The sequence below is a fragment of the Arachis hypogaea genome, chromosome 13 (genome assembly GCF_003086295.3).
Source record: "Arachis hypogaea cultivar Tifrunner chromosome 13, arahy.Tifrunner.gnm2.J5K5, whole genome shotgun sequence".
Taxonomy (NCBI): Eukaryota; Viridiplantae; Streptophyta; class Magnoliopsida; order Fabales; family Fabaceae; genus Arachis; species Arachis hypogaea.
The window spans coordinates 132,068,752-132,088,144 of NC_092048.1; the positions used below are offsets into that span (position 1 = coordinate 132,068,752).

At 35.6% G+C, this 19,393-nt stretch overlaps 1 protein-coding gene across 1 annotated transcript; it reads left to right on the top strand.

Annotated features, from left to right (window-relative positions):
• The first annotated feature begins 16,701 nt into the window (after positions 1–16,701).
• LOC112733638 (thylakoid lumenal 15 kDa protein 1, chloroplastic) lies at positions 16,702–18,983 on the top strand. The gene is made up of 7 exons (XM_025782673.2): positions 16,702–17,166; positions 17,246–17,341; positions 17,442–17,514; positions 17,619–17,680; positions 18,035–18,116; positions 18,506–18,566; positions 18,660–18,983. Exons 1-7 carry the CDS (start codon positions 16,936–16,938, stop codon positions 18,709–18,711), a joined length of 657 nt encoding a protein of 218 aa, XP_025638458.1. The 5' UTR covers positions 16,702–16,935; the 3' UTR covers positions 18,712–18,983.
• Positions 18,984–19,393: the final 410 nt, after the last annotated feature.

Genomic DNA, 19,393 nt, shown 5'->3' on the forward strand with positions numbered 1-19,393 from the left:
TGTTCTTGGACTTCAATGCTCTCCACATGTCTCTTTCCCACTGTTGAAAATTACTCCCTACCAATTTAACAGCAACTATGGCTGATCCTGGATTTTCTCCAGAATGCAAGAAATAAGGACTCACCGGATCCAATGTTGGATTTGATTGACCTTTGTTCGTGCTTGATTGGTTCATCATGTTGATCTGATTCACCAACGCAGCAAGTGCATGAATGTCTACTGAAGGAACCGATGGAATATCTTCACGTTCCATCGCCTCTTGTTCGTAAACCCTAATTTCAGAATCAAATCAATGAATCTTGTTGATGCAGATTCAGAACTTCTTCCCTCAATCTCGCTGATCAAAAATATTTGCCAGTGCCGGATTGATGCACGACAACGCAAATCTCATCAGTCTCTATCGATTGAGTTTAAGGGAAGAGGAGAAGAATTAGATGAGAAAAATGAGAGAAAATTGATTTTGTAAGAAGAAGAAGACAAAGAATGAAGAAATGTGCTGCAAACTTCTTTCGAAGTTCCTCAACCTTTTATCATCATTCCCCTCCACGCTCACCGCACCATGTTGAAATGGTGAGTTCAGGGGAGATGAAGGGAAGAACTTCACGAAGCTTGAAAACAGAGGAGAGTGTGTTTACTATCACAACTCTGTCACTCTTGAATTCATTTTCTGATTGCACAAAAAAACTGATTCAATTCACCTTTCTTAGCTAATAAATAGCAGCAACTCAATGAACTGTATAACTAACTATCTAGTCAGCACTCTAACAAACTTATTCCCTAATTACTCACTAACAGAATCTGCCTATATCCGCAACTCCTAACTAATTAGCTTGCTAACTATTACACATGACTCATTAGCTCACGTAACACTGAAAGCAAAATTTTGGGTGAAGATGGGTTCTTGATGGTTCAGGCATTGGTAGATTTCGAAGGTAGGTTATTGGATATTTCAGCTGGGTGGCCTAGTACGTTAAAACTCCAGAGTAAGCTCTTTCTTGACGTTGAGAACATAGAGTTGTTGCAAGGGCCATCTTATAAGCTTAGTGATGGTAGTTTGATTCCTCAGTTTGTGTAGGGGAATTCGTATTATCCCCTTTTTTCATGGCTTTTAACATCTTATAATAGGGTGAATAAGGAAGATAGTTTTGGTTATGTTGAAAGAGCATTCAACTGTGTACACGCACATGCAATGGGGTTGGTTAGTGATGCCTTTGGGATGCTAAGGGTTAGGTGGCAGCTCCTTTCGGATTCAAGGAAGTGAAAAGGGAAGTGTGTTGAGTATTTGCCTTATCTGATTGTGACTTGTTGTTTGCTGCATAATTTTTTGATTAAGTGTAACGAGCCAATGCCGGTTAAAGAAGTGAGAATTGTGGAAAAGAAAAGAGCGAACGATGTTGCTTTTAATGGAGTGGTAGATGAGAGTGCAATGAGGATAAAAGATGCACTTGCCATGTATTTGAGTAAGGTGAGCTTGAGAGGATAAATAAATGAATGAATGCTATGGACAAGAAAAGACTGATATTTGTAAAATCTTATAGGGGCTACCACTTCTGTTAAGTTAGTTGGCTTTCAGTATCCTTATTATGTGTAGCATTTTTGTTATGTATACCACGTGTAGTTTTATTGTACCAATCACAATCAGAAAATATGAAGTATTTATAGTGAAAGATAGGGTATATAAGTAATTTTACAACTCAGTAACATTTTTTTGACGTGACTAAATTGAAAAAAAATTAACATATAAGGACCCAATTGAAAAGAAAAAAAAATATAGGGACCTAATTGAAAATTTGGTAAAACTATAAGGACTTATAAAGTCATTAAACATTTTTTTTGGCATAGGTAATTTTGAGTTTGAATTATATATATATAAAAGGTGGACCGATATGCCAACCTATTTTTTAGCAGGATAACGAGTTCAAGTCATATTACTTTGGCGAGACAGATAGGTCTATTTAACTTTTTGACGGGACGAGACGGGATGGTGTAGAAAAGCAGAACGAAAGAAAATATATTATGAGTTGGTTTGGATAAAATTTTTGTAGTAAAAAAATATTTTTAAAAAAATTAAAATATTTTTATTTAAATTTAAATTTATTTGTATATATTTTTAAAAAATAAAAATAAAAAAAATTTTAATATTTATTTTTTAAATATATATTTAAATATAAAATATCTTTTGTCTATTAATTTTCTTTTTAAATAGATAAAAAAATAAATATTTTTTAAAACATAATCCAAATTGATCCTATATGCGACTTGTCTTCTGTATCGCTGAAACATAGGCAAGACTTGTTTGAATGATTTCTAAAAAATGGATAATTTTTAAGTATGTTTTTTTTTTAAAAATACTTACCACACGTTACATCAACATTCAAATTTTTTTTTCTGATGGATTGAATAACTTCTAATTTTAAGCATTAGTGTGTACACTTACACACACTACGTCTACACACAAGAATTTTTTTTTATTTTTGTCAAGTTTATATTAGATGAGATTCGAACTCTAGACCTTCTAGTAAGAAAGGAGGACATATGCTATATGAGTTAAGACTAGGGGTGGCAAAGCGGGTCCGCCTGTCCCGTCTAGATTCACACCATAAGCGGAGTGGTTCGGTCTGCGCCCGCCAACTAAAGTGGGTTCAAAATGTTAGACAATAAAATTAGTTAAAATTAACAAAAAATAATAATTAAAAAATTAAATACAAATAAAAAATAGTCAAATTATAATATAATTTTTTTATTATTTTTTTTTTAATTTTAACTTTAATAAAATTGTTCAAAATAATATTTATCAATAAAATCATTTTTATTTTAAAAAATAAGTCACATAATTTAAACATATATACGAAATTATAAAATAAAATAAATAAAATTAATAACTAAAAGAAGAATAAAAAATAAAAAAAGTGTTCAAAAATGATATAATTATTAATTTTGTAGTAATAATCACTCTTTTATTTAATAAAAAAAATTTTTTTGACCCGGCAGGCCAGCCTGGCCCGTCCCGCCAAAACTCGCAAATTTGGCAGATTTTTTTTTTTTAAATTTAATGGGTTTCAAATTCTAAACCGACTCACCTTTTTTAGTGGGTTCGATCCGACAGATTTGATCCATTTTACCATCCCTTAGTTAACACTCATTAGTGTAATACCCAAAATCTTTAGAGAGAAAAAAAAGACCGTGTTATTTAAGCTATGGTATCTAAACATACAAGAGCTTGCAATAGGAAAAAAAAATGTTAAAAACAGGGCCGAGGACAAAATTTTTGTGAACTTACCATCAAATGCTAGCATGAGCACGACCAAAACAATGCTAGCATGAGGTCACATATTTTATGTTTCACAATAACTTTGACAAAAAGTATGGCCAAACGAGAAAAATCAAGAAAGCCCAATATTCCTTAGACCAAAAAGATAGGTAATCAAAATTATTAGCATTTTTATTTTAAAAAAACTTAAAAAAGTCATTTTAGCATCGAAATATGCTGATTTTGATAAAACAGACTTTAATATTTGTTCTTGATAAAATAAACCCCAAATATCAATTTTATTTGACAAAAATAACTTAATCGTGTTGTGAAATAAAAGATATATATAATAGAGATGTACAAATAGAAGACTCTAGTATTAAAATAATTAGCCCAATAATAATTTATATATATATAATAATATTATATGTTGTAATGTGTATATATATACAAAGATAGAAAGAAGTATTAAAAATAAAGAGAGAGAGAATCGCATCTGTTTATTGTTGCAATCTCAATATAATAAAGATGGTTAATATTGCTATTAATATTATATGTAAAGAGTAATAGAAAATAGAATTTAAAATACTTATAAAATAAAAGAAGAGGAAGAATTGTAATAGTAATATAAGGAGAAGGGTATTTGATTATAACATAAAAGAGGATTTATTTGTATGAGAAGGAAGGAAGGATAATATATTTATTCTGTTGTTGTTGTAATATATGAATAGAAAAGAACTTTTGTACGTAGAAAGAAAGAGAAGATTTTGTATTTGTATTATTACTTGTGTGTAATTGTTAGAGGCTTAAGCCTCTATTTATACACGTACATTAGGTAACTTTTTTCAACTTCATATTAAATGAAGTCATTCTTGAGAAACTATATATCATGGAAAATGGTCATCCACGTAAGGTATGATAAAGTATCCTTATCACAACACTCCCCCTTGGATGACCATTTAGGATTATGCCTCGTTAAAACCTTACTAAAGAAAACCCAATGGGAAAAAAAACTTTAGTGAAGGAAAAAGAGTACAAAATCCTTTGTGATGGGGACTGCCTCATTAAAAACCTTGTCAAGAAAAACCCAATGAGAAAAAAACCTGACCAAGGAAAAAAGAGTACAGTCTCCCCCTCTTACCGACATCATTTAATGTCTCGAAATCGGCGCATCCCAATCTCATGTACCAATCTTTCAAAGGAGGGTTTTGGGAGTGACTTTGTGAATAAATCAGCCAGATTGTCACTTGAACGGATCTGTTGGACATCAATTGTCCCTTGATTTTGAAGGTCATGAGTGAAGAAGAATTTGGGAGAAATATGCTTTGTTCTATCACCTTTGATGTATCCACCCTTAAGTTGAGCAATGCATGCTGTATTATCTTCAAACAGGACAGTTGGAGCTATCTTATGATCAATCAGTCCACATGATGACATAATATATTGAATCAAACTCCTCAGCCAAAAACACTCGCGACTAGCTTCATGAATCGCCAGTATTTCAGCATGATTAGAGAAGGTTGCTGCAATCGTTTGTTTCGTGGACCTCCATGATATAGCTGTACCACCATATGTGAACAGGTATCCTGTTTGAGATCTCCCTTTATGTGGATCAGACAAGTATCCAGCATCTGCATAGCCAACTAATTGTGACTTGGATCCATAGGGATAAAACAAACCCATATCAACCGTCCCATGAAGATATCGAAAAATTTGTTTGATTCCACTCCAATGTCTTCTGGTTGGAGAGGAACTATACCTTGCTAGTAAATTCACCGCGAATGATATGTCAGGTCGCGTATTATTAGCAAGATACATTAGCGCTCCAATGGCACTAAGATATGGTACTTCAGGACCAAGGATATCTTCATTTTCTTCTTTAGGACGGAATTGATCCTTTTTCACATCTAAAGATCTTACAATCATTGGGGTACTTAATGGATGTGACTTATCCATATAAAATCTTTTCAAGATCTTTTCTGTGTATGTTGTTTGATGAATAAAGATCCCACTTTTTATATGCTCGATCTGCAGGCCGAGACAAAATTTAGTTCTTCCAAGATCTTTCATCTCAAACTCTTCTTTTAGAATTTTTTATAATTGTTGGAATCTCTTCAGGAGTCCCAATGATATTTAAATCATCAACGTACACAGCAATTATAATGAATCCAGAAGCAGTTTTCTTTATGAAAACACACGGGCATATATCATCATTCTTGAAACCGTTTTTGGCCAGATACTCAGTAAGACGATTATACCACATTCGTCCAGATTGCTTTAGACCATATAAAGATCTTTGCAATTTGACTGAGTATAACCCTTGCGAATATTCATTGGATGGTTTAGATATCTTTAGTCCTTCGGGGACTTTCATATAGATATCCCGGTCTAATGAGCCGTATAAATAGGCTGTTACCACATCCATTAAATGCATATGCAGTTTATGATATGCAGATAAACTGACCAAATAACGCAATGTTATCGCATCCACTACTGGGGAATACGTTTCTTCATAATCTATACCGGGCCTTTGTGAAAAACCTTGTGCCACAAGTCGGGCTTTGTAGCGCACAACTTCATTTTTCTCATTTCGTTTTCTCACAAATACCCATTTGTATCCAACAGGTTTTACATCTGCAGGTGTACGGACTACAGGTCCAAAGACTTCACGTTTTGCAAGTGAGTCTAATTCAGACTTCATGGCTGCTTCCCATTTTGGCCAATCACTTCTTTGTCGACATTCTTCGACTGATCTTGGCTCAAGATCCTTACTTTCATGCATGATATCTAATGCCACGTTATATGCAAATATTTCATTGACAATTGTCTTATTTCGGTCCCATTTCTCTCCTGTAAAGACATAATTTATCGAGATCTCGTCATTTTCACAATTTTCAGGTAACTGAACGTCTTCTGGCGTTATATCAGAATTTTGGACAACTGCGGGTGTCTCTACTATGTCTTTTTCAACAGGAATCATATTTACCTCTTTTCTCTTTCGAGGATTTTTGTCTTTGGAACCGACAGGCCTGCCACGCTTCTGGCGTGTATTTGCTTCAGTGGCTATTTGTCCTACTGGGACATCAATTCGAATTGAGACATTTTCCGTCCTGCCACGCTTCTGGCGTGAATTCGCTTCAGTAGCTACTTGTCCTACTGGGACATCAATTCGAATTGGGGCATTTTCCGCTGGTATATAAGATTTGGTTATCCTCTTTGTATCGGAAAATGCATCAGGCAATTCATTTGCTATTCTTTGCAAATGTATAATCTTTTGAACTTCTAGTTCACATTGCGCTGATCGAGGATCTAAATGCATCAATGATGATGCATTCCAATTAAGTTCCTTTTCAGGAAGCTTATTTTCTCCCCCTAATGTTGGAAATTTTGATTCATCAAAATGACAATCCGCAAACCGGGCTTTAAACACATCACCAGTTTGTATCTCAAGATACCTCACTATAGAGGGAGAATCATATCCAACATATATCCCCAATTTTCTTTGGGGTCCCATTTTGGTGCGATTAGGTGGTGCAATGGGAACATATATCGCACACTCAAATATTCTTAAATGGGAAACATTTGGCTGCTGGCCAAAAGCTAATTGTATAGGAGAGAATTGATGATAACTCGTTGGCCTCAAACGAATAAGTGCTGCGGCATGTAAAATAGCATGCCCCCAAACCGAGGTTGGGAGATTTGTTCTCATAAGCAAGGGTCTAGCAATTAATTGGAGGCGCTTAATAAGTGATTCTGCTAACCCATTTTGTGTGTGAACATAAGCTACTGGATGTTCAACACTTATTCCATTAGCCATACAATAAGCATCAAAAGCTTGGGAAGTAAATTCACCAGCATTATCAAGACGAATTGCTTTGATTGGATTTTCTGGAAATTGTGCTTTTAATCGAATAATTTGAGCCAGTAATCTCGCAAACGCCAGGTTGCGAGAAGATAATAAGCACACATGTGACCATCTCGAAGATGCGTCTATCAGGACCATAAAATATCTAAAAGATCCACATGGTGGATGAATAGGTCCACATATATCACCTTGAATCCTTTCTAGGAATTCAGGGGACTCAAATCCAATCTTTACTGGTGATGGCCTTAAAATTAATTTCCCTTGAGAACATGCAGCACAACAAAATTCACTAGATTTAAGAATCTTCTGGTTCTTTAGTGAATGTCCATGAGAGTTTTCAATAATTCTTCTCATCATGGTTGTTCCCGGATGACCCAATCGGTCGTGCCAAGTTATGAACTCATTTGAGTTAGTAAACTTCTGGTTTACAGTGGCATGTGATTCAATTGCACTAATCTTGGTGTAATACAACCCAGATGAAAGTGAGGGTAATTTTTCTAATATAACTTTCTTATTTGAATCATGAGTTGTGATACATAAATACTCATGATTTCCCTCATTCATCGTCTCAACATGATATTCATTTCGGCGAATATCTTTGAAACTCAACAAGTTTCTCAGAGACTTGGTAGATAATAGTGCATTATTTATTATAAATTTTGTTCCTCCAGGAAACAAAATTATAGCTCTTCCGGAGCCTTCTATCACATTGCCTGAGCCAATAATAGTGTTAACATATTCCTCTTTTGGCACAAGATGGGTAAAATATATATCACTTTTGAGAATAGTGTGCGAACTTGCACTATCCGCAAGGCATACATCTTCATTACATATCCTTGCCATTCTCTTCAAAAACAAATAATAATAGAATGAGTAGTATGCACAGATAAATTGAATACTTGATCAGAATTATTTTTCTAAGAAATACTGTACATAAAATAATGTCATATACTAAAATTTTATTTTAAAATTTGACACAATTAATAATTTCAAAATTCATAAATATTAATATTTCATTATTTATGTACATCACATTTGAAACTTAAATACATAGAAAATAAAACTTAACAATAAGTTCTTTACATTATTTATTTACATATATACTTCACAATCCCATAGATTAAACTATTCCATCATTGATCAAATGACCAATATTTCCTTCAGGATCCTCAAAGAAATCAGATACATCATAATGAGTGGTGGAGTTCTCAGCATCATTTGAAACAAAATTTGTTTCCTTTCCTTTGTCGTTCTTTTTCAAAGATGCCTGGTAAAGATCGACTAGGTGCCTTGGGGTACGACAGGTACGAGACCAATGGCCCTTTCCACCACAGCGGAAACACTTCTCCTCGGTTGATTTATTCTGCCCGATATTCTTTTCTTTGTCCCACTTCTGGTGAGATCCTCTCTTTTGAACATAATTCTTTTTCCTTCCATAATTTTTCTTGTTATTAAAAGCTTGCCATTTACCTCTTCTGGGGTAATGATTTGCCGCATTTACTTCAGGAAATGGGGCGGCGCCAGCTGGGCGCGCTTCATGATTTTTCAATAACAACTCATTGTTGCGTTCGGCAACAAGAAGGCAAGAAATTAACTCAGAATATTTCTTAAACCCTTTCTCTCGATACTGCTGCTGCAGGAGCACATTCGAGGCATGGAAGGTTGAGAAAGTTTTCTCCAACATATCATGATCAGTTATTTTTTTCCCACACAATTTCATTCGTGAGGTGATCCGAAACATTGCAGAATTATATTCATTTATAGATTTAAAATCTTGTAAACGCAAATGCGTCCATTCATACCGGGCTTGAGGAAGTATCACCGTTTTCTGATGATTGTACCTTTCTTCAAGGTCTTTCCAAAGATCTGCAGGATCTTTTAATGTAAGATATTCATTTTTCAATCCTTCGTCAAGATGACGACGGAGAAAAATCATGGCTTTGGCTTTATCCTTCTGGGATGCATTATTTTCAGCCTTAATGGTATCTCCAAGATCCATTGAATCAAGATGGATTTCAGCATCTAGTATCCATGATAAATAATTGTTTCCAGATATGTCAAGAGCATTGAATTCAAGATGAGAGAGTTTTGACATAATGAAAATTTGTTACCTGAGTCTTCCTAAAAATTTGATCAGAGTCTCGTGCTGATAACGTGTTGTGAAATAAAAGATATATATAATAGAGATGTACAAATAGAAGACTCTAGTATTAAAATAATTAGCCCAATAATAATTTATATATATATAATAATATTATATGTTGTAATGTGTATATATATACAAAGATAGAAAGAAGTATTAAAAATAAAGAGAGAGAGAATCGCATCTGTTTATTGTTGCAATCTCAATATAATAAAGATGGTTAATATTGCTATTAATATTATATGTAAAGAGTAATAGAAAATAGAATTTAAAATACTTATAAAATAAAAGAAGAGGAAGAATTGTAATAGTAATATAAGGAGAAGGGTATTTGATTGTAATATAAAAGAGGATTTATTTGTATGAGAAGGAAGGAAGGATAATATATTTATTCTGTTGTTGTTGTAATATATGAATAGAAAAGAACTTTTGTACGTAGAAAGAAAGAGAAGATTTTGTATTTGTATTATTGCTTGTGTATAATTGTTAGAGGCTTAAGCCTCTATTTATACACGTACATTAGGTAACTTTTTCAACTTCATATTAAATGAAGTCATTCTTGAGAAACTATATATCATGGAAAATGGTCATCTACGTAAGGTATGATAAAGTATCCTTATCACAACAAATCGTTAACCTATCACTTTTGTCATTTTCGATTTCAGCATGACCATCTCATCATGCCAGAACTATGTTCCATCAAATGATTTCCCTCTCCATTTGTTGCATCTCTAATCTCTTGTGGTTTTTCTCATAAATAGATGCTTTGTTTCTCGGCGACAAAAAATTATTTTCTATTTTTGTTCCACCAATAATGTCTGGAACAAAGCACAACTTCTCAAATTGGGGGTTAGGATATTTTTCTGAGTTAATAAAAGTAATTTGATGCAGTTTAAGTAAGTACTTAAATTTAGTCTGGTAAAATTTTTATTTTTTAAAAGTATCTTATAAAGTTAACTTTTAAAAGATAGTTTTTAAAAATTGTAACATTTATGTTTGGTAAATCAAATTAAAAATAACTTTCAATAAATACAAGCAATAACAAGTGCGTTTGGTATAAAAACTTTTAAAATTTCAAAATACTATAATAGACATGAATGCAAGTATTAAATTTAAAAATTAGTTAATATATGAAGTTATATTAGATTTTTAAATTTTGAAAAGTACAAGACAATTTTGAAAAGCTCTATTTTAAGTGTTTTCAAAAGTAACCCAATCTTTTAAAAATTGCAAGCACAAGCACATAATCTTTTTAATTTATCAAACAAAAAATGAGAAATTTGTGCTTTTAAAAATTTTACCAAAACAAGCTTTAATGTGTCACATACTCATATAGATAACTCATCAATGAATTACGATTGGACAATTTTTATATTTAAAATTTGATGATTTTAAATCAAGTTTTTTTTATTTCTTTTTGTAGATAGTAGATTTAAAAAAAATTAAAAATGGGTCATAAAAATTGAATTTAGCTTTTTTGCTCGTAGTTTCTAAATAATTTTAAATATAAACAACAACAACAAAACTTTATCCTATTAGGTGGAGTCGGCTACTACATGCTTACATGAATCAAACGACATCATTGAATTCTATCATGTATTATGTCTACAATGAGACTGTTTATATGTAAATCTCGTTTGACCACCTCATCAATGGTCTTCTTAGATCTTCCTCTGCCTTTCACCCCCTTATCCACCCTCTATCTCATCCACCCTTCTGATTGGGTACTTTGTCGGTCTTCTTTTCACATGTCCAAACTACGTAAGACGCGATTCTACCATCTTTTCTACAATGTGTGCTACTCCAACTCTTTTCCTTATATCGTCGTTTCTTATTTTATAACCGTTTATCCATCTGAACATTTTTATCTCTACCACACTTAACTTATGTTCGTGCTCTTTTTGGCCGTTCAACACTCTGTACTATAAAGCATAACTGATCTTAAATATACTCATAAAATTTCAAATCAAATGAATATGTTATTTATTAGAAACATAAATCATTTATCACTAATAAAGTGATATATATTTTTTTTATACAATTTTAATTTTTCCTTATTTTTCCATATAGAACTACAAATCCATTAAAAAGTAAACCATTATTTGGGGGTAGGGGATGTTATAGAAGACTAAAACCTGCCTAGCAAAAAAGTTTTAAATTTATAATATTATTGAGATATTTGGAATTCTTAATTAATTATATAATATTTTTTAATATTGTTTTTTTTTTCCAATAAATATCAGGTGTCTCAATAATATTAGTTAGGCTCTTTGTTAGATTTAGACACATTTGATAACTCTTCTATAACGTTATATGTTTAGGAATAGTTCGGAGGTGAATATTTTCAATAGTAAATAATAATATACAATTTATCTATTCCATAATAAAGATAGATATTAGATGGAGTATAGTGCACAATTTTTTTCACAATGCCTCGACTACTTGGAGGAATATTTTAAGGGTTTATGATATCTTAAAAGAAAGATTTAAAATGTGGAGAATATGTAACAATTGATTTAGTATAATGAGTAGAGTTTTCTTGACAAATTTTGTAAGTTTACATTTCACATTCATATATCTGAAATAATTTTTTTTCTTTTGTTGATTTGTGGAGTAATGGTATTTGGGAGGAAAGATAAAGATGTGAAACTGTCTGAAATTATCTTAGGAATTGTGTGAAATCAAGAAGCATTTGGTAAAGGACAAAACACTATAATAAGCCAACATCACTTCAAATTTACGTAAATGAGCCAAAAGGAAAATCGATTCAGCAATAGGCCAAATCATATTTTAATGTAATTCGAACCAGGCTAGTTCGAACTGCATTTAGGAATAAATCGAACCAGGCCAGTTCGAATTAGGAAGAAAGAGTTGATAGTAAATCGAACCAGGCTGGTTCGAACTAGCATTGCATGTAATTCGAACCACCCCAGTTCGAATTATAGGTAATTTAGTGTCTTCAAGTAATTCAAACCACCCTGGTTCGAATTACACTTAAGTTGCGTTCTAAGTAATTCGAACTACCCTGGTTCGAATTACTAGTGATTGTGCTATATAAGGAGTTCGAATCAGCCTCATTCGAACCATTCTCACCTTCCCCTACCCCACCAAATCTCAGAGAAAAGGACCCAGATTCTCTCCGACAAAGACCTGAACGGAATACTCTGCTGATGGGGGACGATCCGGCACGGTTATATCGCTTGGATGGAGTCGCCCATATAGCTAGGGTCATCAACGAGGAGGTTAGTACGGATATAACTTTGTTCTACCGGTACATGTGAGTTAGTGGTTTTGCATGCGGGTTAGATGGTGGTTTATGTTAGTGGTTTCTGTTAATAGTTTATGTTAGTGGTTTATGTTAGTAGTTTATGTTAGTGGTTTTGCATGCGGGTTAGATGGTGGTTTAGTTGGTGGTTTATGTTAGTGGTTTATGTTAGTGGTTTCTGTTAGTGGTTTATGTTAGTGGTTTATGTTAGTGGTTTATGTTGGTGGTTTATCTTAGTGGTTTGTGTAAGTGGTTTATGTAAGTGGTTTACGTTAACGGTTTATGTTAGTGGTTTATGTTAGTGGTTTATGTTAGCGGTTTAGTTGTGGTTGTTTAATGTTAGATCTTTCATGTCAGTGGTTTATGTTGGTTTCTTATGTTAGTTGTTTATGCAAGTGGTTCTCGTTCATGGATTTTTAAGCGCTTATATTTAGTACGATTTTTAGGTTTATCAATTATCGTGTTGATTATCTTTGTCACTGGTAATTAAGTTGGTCCCACTAATGCGGTTCATTTCTTCCGCAGCCTCAGCGATGCATCAGGAGCATGCGGCGGCAGCAGGGCATGGTCCTCGATGACAGATACGTTCCGTACCTGCAGATGGCAGGTCTTTACCATCTTGCAAGGCTGAACGATAGATGGTTCCGGTTGGACGAGGCCCTTGTCAGTGCGTTTGTCGAGCGATGGCGTCCGGAGACGCACACGTTTCATATGCCGTTCGGAGAGTGCACGATCACACTCCAGGACGTGGCATACCAGCTGGGTTTGCCAGTGGACGGGCGTTACATCAGCGGCTGCCTATCAGAGTTCCATATATACATCGAGGGTGGCCGTCCAGCCTGGGTTTGGTTCGAGGAGTTGCTTGGAGTGGTACCTCCTCCTAGCCAGGTTCAGAAGTACGCGGTCAACTAGTGCGAATGCAACAGGTAGAATGTTCGAGTTCCCATCCTGTGCAATCACGATGAGCAACGTTCCCCCGTACTTGCCATACAGATGTGTGCCGTCGATGCTAACTAGCGGCTTGCAATGACGGAATGCCTCGATGCACGGTGGAAACGTCCAGAAAAGTCTGTGAAAATAGGCTTGAGACTCGTCAACTTGTCCACCAACTCGAACGGGGCTCATGCGTAGGACCGCAACAGTACCCGGCATCGTTAACTGGACTCCCAACACCCACCTAGGGAGCTCGTTGTATGACTCATCCCAGTCACCGTAGATGAGGGAAATAGCCTTCTGCTTCGCCATCCAGACCCTCCTGTAAGTCGGCCTAAACCCAAAGTGTGCTGCTGTGGCATTTAGGAGCACCTTTATGCTGACGGATGCATCGGCCCTGACCATTGGCATAATGAACGCCGAAATCACATGATAATCCAAGCTCCTGTGGTCACTCGAGATGGAGGTCGCAAGACAAGTGTGAGGTCCATTGTACCGTTTAACCTCCCAAATGCCCTTGCGCTGCCTAAGGCTCAGTCGAATCAACCAGGTGCACCCATTCCCAAACTCAGAACACTTGCCCACATAACGGCGATGATCAGACTCCACTACCTTGTACTGTACCCCTCGCCGGATGCTGTAGGTCTTCACACTTAACAGGGCCTCATCTTTATCTTGAAATTGCTGACCAACCTGGAACTCTGTCAGACCAGCTGTCCCTTCCGCATCTCTAGCTCCGTATCCAACGGAATGCCCTGAAATACCCTCCTGCCTCATGGCGTCCAGGTCCAAAGAGGAAAAATATGGTGGATACTGCTGTGTGCCAGAACTAGAACCACCGATCGCCAATGCAGGCTCACTCGGTCCGACATCGTCGCCGCTGTCATCCTCAATCATATCCGGCTCGACGTCGTCCGCCTCTGCATCATCCAACAATCCGTCTCCGACGCCCACTGGTGGAACGCCCTGTAAACCGTTCGGCGGAACATCAAATGATCCTACCACGTCGCCTACTTCATCATTGAGATCAACAGCGAAAGACGGGGAGGCGACCGGTTGGACCGCTGTCTTGTACACAGGGATGGACGAAGAAGCAACGGCAGGCCTGGAACTGGAACCGGCTGCCGTGGCTACAGTGGTGGTATTCCGGTTCGAACCCCCTGAGCTGGATACCACATCAACCAGCTTTGCCAACAATTCTGGTGTCCTCACCTCTGGGAACTACCTCCGACAAAGAAACAAAACTTGCAGGTCCTCATCACTACCAATCGTGAAACAATCATACTTCACAGTATCCTGCAGGACCGTGACTGGAATGCGATAGAAAAAATTCTTAACCCGCTTCGCACCTTCCACACCGAGTTTCATCAGCACAGATCTAACAAGGTCATCATAGCTCGTCGTAGGACTGACGACAATACAGAGGGGATCCTTATCTGTGAACTTCACACCGGAACGAGTTTTCCTCTTAATGGATCCTCTGTGGTGAACCAAAATACCAAAACTCTCCTCACTGGCCATCTTACACCCTCTAATGAGAGCAACTCACGTTTACAACCCTATATATACTGCTCTGTATACCACTAATTCGAACCAAGGTGGTTCGAATTAGAAGTTGTGTAATTCGAACCAGCGTGGTTCGAATTACTTAATGCAGCATATTTACCTATAATTCGAACCAGCCTGGTTCGAATTATATGATACAGCTTCTCTCTCTGTAAATCGAACCAGCCTGGTTCGATTTACTTCAAGCTTCTTCTCTCTCTGTAGTTCGAACTGCAGTGGTTCGAATTATTAACAAATAGAGTTCGAACCACCCTGGTTCGAATTATATAAAAATACAGTCTGGCTTATTGCTGAAACAATTTTCGTTTTGGCGTATTTACGTTACAGGATTCTTCACTTGGCTTATTAGGGTTTTTTGCCCTTTGGTAAATGTGGGATCCTTTGTTTATTGATTCATTTGAAGGTATTCTTTTGGAATTTTGGATTCAGAAAGTCATGCCGAACAATGAGGTAATTGTAGGGGTGGGTCTTTGGTGGGTGTGGAGGCATCGTTGTAATGATATTTTCAACAATGAAGATCAGTGGACAGACTATAAAGTTGTTGCTATGGCTCGGATAACTGCTAATGATTTAAGAAAGTCTGCCAGTGCCAGTTGTATAACTTTTAAGGATCGAAGGAAGTGGGACCCTCCAACAAGTAACACTTTTAAAGTTAATTGTGATGTGGGTCTGTTTTTTTATTGAAATCTAGCAGGAATTGGTTATGTTATTAGAGATTCTAATGGGCGTTAAATTTCGAGTTGTTCTAGTAGCTATCCTCCAGAGCCTATCGTCATATGAGTTTTTTTCTTTTTGGAGGGGTCTGATTTTAACTTGGGATTGTGGATTGAGAGATATTGTGTGCGAAACAGATTGTCTTTACATTTTGCACATTTTAAACAAATTCGCCAAAAAAGCTTAATTGTGATGTGGTTGATATTCTTCAAAAGATCCAAGAGCTTCTGTCAAGACCTTGGGTTGTGGATTTTGAATGGATTACCCGTGAAGCTAACGCTGTGGCAGATTGGCTGGCGAGATATGCGGTCAAGACCAATCCAACTCATGTTATTTGGTCGGAGTCTTGTGATTTCTTATGCTTATTGATTTAGGATAATCGTCTGTTTTTTTTTTTTTCTTTATTTCTTTACTTGTTTAGTATAAAATACTTGAATATAAGATTTCTTGATTATCTATTATATAGGGATGGCAACGGCGCGGGTAGGGGCGGGTTTTTGCTCTACCTGATCCCGCCCTGCCTTACAATAACCCGCATAAAACCCGCTTCACTTCTATCCGCGGGTAGTAAATGGTTGAACCCTAACCCGCCCTCGCGGATACCCGCCCCTATAATTATTAAAATCTAATAAATAAAATTAAATTTCAAATTTTATATAACCATCATCACATACATAACATAAATTAAAGTAAAATTTTAAATATAATACAATATTATCAATTATTTTATATATATTACACATATTATGTATTAAAATTATATATTATATATATATCGGAACAGGTAACACCTAAACCCGGTCCCGCCCCGCTAAAAATCTGCTCTAGTGCGTGGCGGATAATTATCCGTCCCGATCGGATAAGGACATAGTGGGTACCCGCAAGTTCGGGTGGTGTTGCCATCCCTAATTATATATAAGATTGAGAGATGTTTAAATACAATTTTTCTATTTATTTAAAATACCTTTCATTTTATGTATCTATAAAAATATATATATATTTTTATTTTAAAATCAAGAATATCTGAATTAGAATATAAGATATTGATGCTGTGGACTAATTTTATTTTTACAGTATTAGTATGTAATCATAAAATAAAAAATGAAAACATGCAGAGTGGATGAGAGACAACATTATCCAGTATCCACACATGGCATGGTAGCTTTCACCGTTTGTCTCTGATTGCAAGCAAGGAAGAAATGGCTCTAAGTCTCAACATCCTCTCACTGTGTTCCACTTCCTCTTCAACTTCTAAACCTCATATCAGAACTCCCACTTGTCATCTTGCTCCTTTCACACTCAGCTTCAAGCAACAACAATCTTCTTCTCAGAAGCTGACATTCTCATTGGCTGAATCTGTGTCTGGTGCCACCCTTGCTGCTCTCATCTCTGCTTCCCTGTTCTTTGTTGACCCTGCACTTGCATTCAAGGTCCAATTCCCTAATCACTAACCGTTTCTGATCTGCTTCATAACTTTTGTTAACACTGAAGCTTGTTCAATTCAACCAGGGTGGAGGTCCATATGGCCAAGAGGTCACAAGGGGACAAGATCTCTCTGGCAAGGATTTCAGTGGAAAGACCCTCATCAAGCAAGACTTCAAAACGGTCCAACTTCCTTTTTCTTTTTTCTATTTTTTTTTTTTTAGTTAATGGAGAATGTGGTTGTTCTGATGCAACTTACCTTTTGTTATATTGAATGTTACAGTCCATATTGAGACAAGCCAATTTTAAAGGTGCAAAGTTGTTAGGTGCTAGCTTCTTCGATGCTGATTTAACAGGTTTTCCTGCTGCTTACATGTGTATACTATAATGTTTCTTGAAACAGCACAAATACTTGTGTATTTACATTTTGTTCTCTGCCTATCTCTCTTGTTGTTGTCAGGTGCTGACCTTTCAGATGCTGATCTTAGAAGTGCAGATTTTTCATTGGCAAATGTCACAAAGGTAATGTAATTTTCTTCTACTGATTTGTACCCTTATTCAATCATCTGTCCCTTTGTTAAATCACTTATAAAAGAGATAAAATTACCAATAAATGCTATCAGATTCAACAAAAGGTAAGCAAATTAGGGTTTAGTATATAAGATTAAATGCAGATGAGTCAACTAGTATGGACTGTGGATTCTTCTGCAACTGCTGTTTTGTTAACTCTGCTTCCAGTCACATACCATTAACCCTTCTTTTTATTTAATTAAAGCTGAAAATTTGCTCTACTCTAAGTGATGGGTTTTTTGTTTCTTCAGTCATTTCACAATGTTGATCCTGTTGGCTTCTGCATGGCATGACCAATTTTTGTAGGCAAATTTAAGCAATGCTAACCTGGAAGGTGCACTTGCAACAGGAAATACATCTTTTAAAGGATCAAATATTACCGGAGCAGGTAAGTAATTGCATCACTTATCTATGATACACAACTATCTTGAACAGTTACCAAATTTTATTAGTCCTCTCCAAGAAACACTAATATCATCAAACTAGCAAGTTCTGTTTGGACTATATCTATGGTCATGCCTGTTGTATGCAACTGACTTTTGTGATTAAAAATCTAAAATATATAGAATCAGTAGGATGCCTGTTCCAAGTGTAGCTTAAAATTACTTAAGAATTCATACCTCAATATGCAGTTAAAAAAAACTTGCAGTAATTTTGGATACTCAACATGCAGTCTAGATGTTAGAGTATAGAGTAATATACTCATTAATGCAGTGCAAACTAGATGCATAAGTTGGGTTAAATAATAACCTTGTCTGTTATCTTGGTTGGAGCCAGATTTTACTGATGTGCCGCTAAGAGACGATCAACGCGAATATCTCTGCAAAGTTGCAGATGGGTAAAGACTTATGTTATTATACTTTAATCTCGTTTTATTTTCTGAACATGCTTCATCAGAGTCATCCATAACAGAATTTGTTACTGGTAACAGAGTGAACCCAACAACTGGAAATGCTACGCGAGATACATTGCTGTGCAATTAGTATTCCATTGCTGCGGAGTGAGGAGTATATATCTTGAATCAGAGGAGAGGGCTAGATCATGATGCTGCATACTGAACTGCAACTTTTGAATTTGATTTTCGACGAATAAAACTCCTTATTATACATATATGTTTTGTTAATTTTAGTAGTGTATAGTACATTGCATAAGTCAGCAACTCGAATTAGTGGGAAAAGACTTGGTTGTGGTTGTATAACATATAATATATATCATGCATTCATAGCAGAGGTTAATGTATTAGTCTTTTTGGTTAGCCATTTTCTATGTAGTTTTCATGGTAAAATTGTGCACTAGAAACACTTTTTTTTATAAGACAAATTTATGGTGGTACCATCTGAACCACGTGAAGGAGTTCATCCTAGCTTGGTCTGTCAGAAAAGGTTTCTGCACTATAACCATAGCTGAAGTTTGGGCTATCTATTAGGTTCTTTCATTCTTTGTATGAGTAAGGAACTTCAGTTGTAGGAAGTAGGAACGTCCACTGGAGTGTGATTCTAGATGATCATGGAGCTATTACCTTTACTTGTTTATTCTAACATAGAAATGATGGTGTGGCTGGTGATCATTGATTGGCAAGTAAATACTAGATGTATTAGATTTTTGTATGACACTGCAAATCTGGATCCTATAAAAATAATGAATTTGGATCTTCTAAATTTTAAA

Coding starts and splice junctions, on each gene's coding strand:
- LOC112733638 (XM_025782673.2), top strand. CDS start 16,936: ATGGCTCTAAGTCTCAACATCCTCTCACTGTGTTCCACTTCCTCTTCA. Junction 17,515..17,618: donor CTTCGATGCTGATTTAACAG/GTTTTCCTGCTG, acceptor TGTTGTTGTCAG/GTGCTGACCTTTCAGATGCT. Junction 18,117..18,505: donor ATCAAATATTACCGGAGCAG/GTAAGTAATTGC, acceptor GGTTGGAGCCAG/ATTTTACTGATGTGCCGCTA.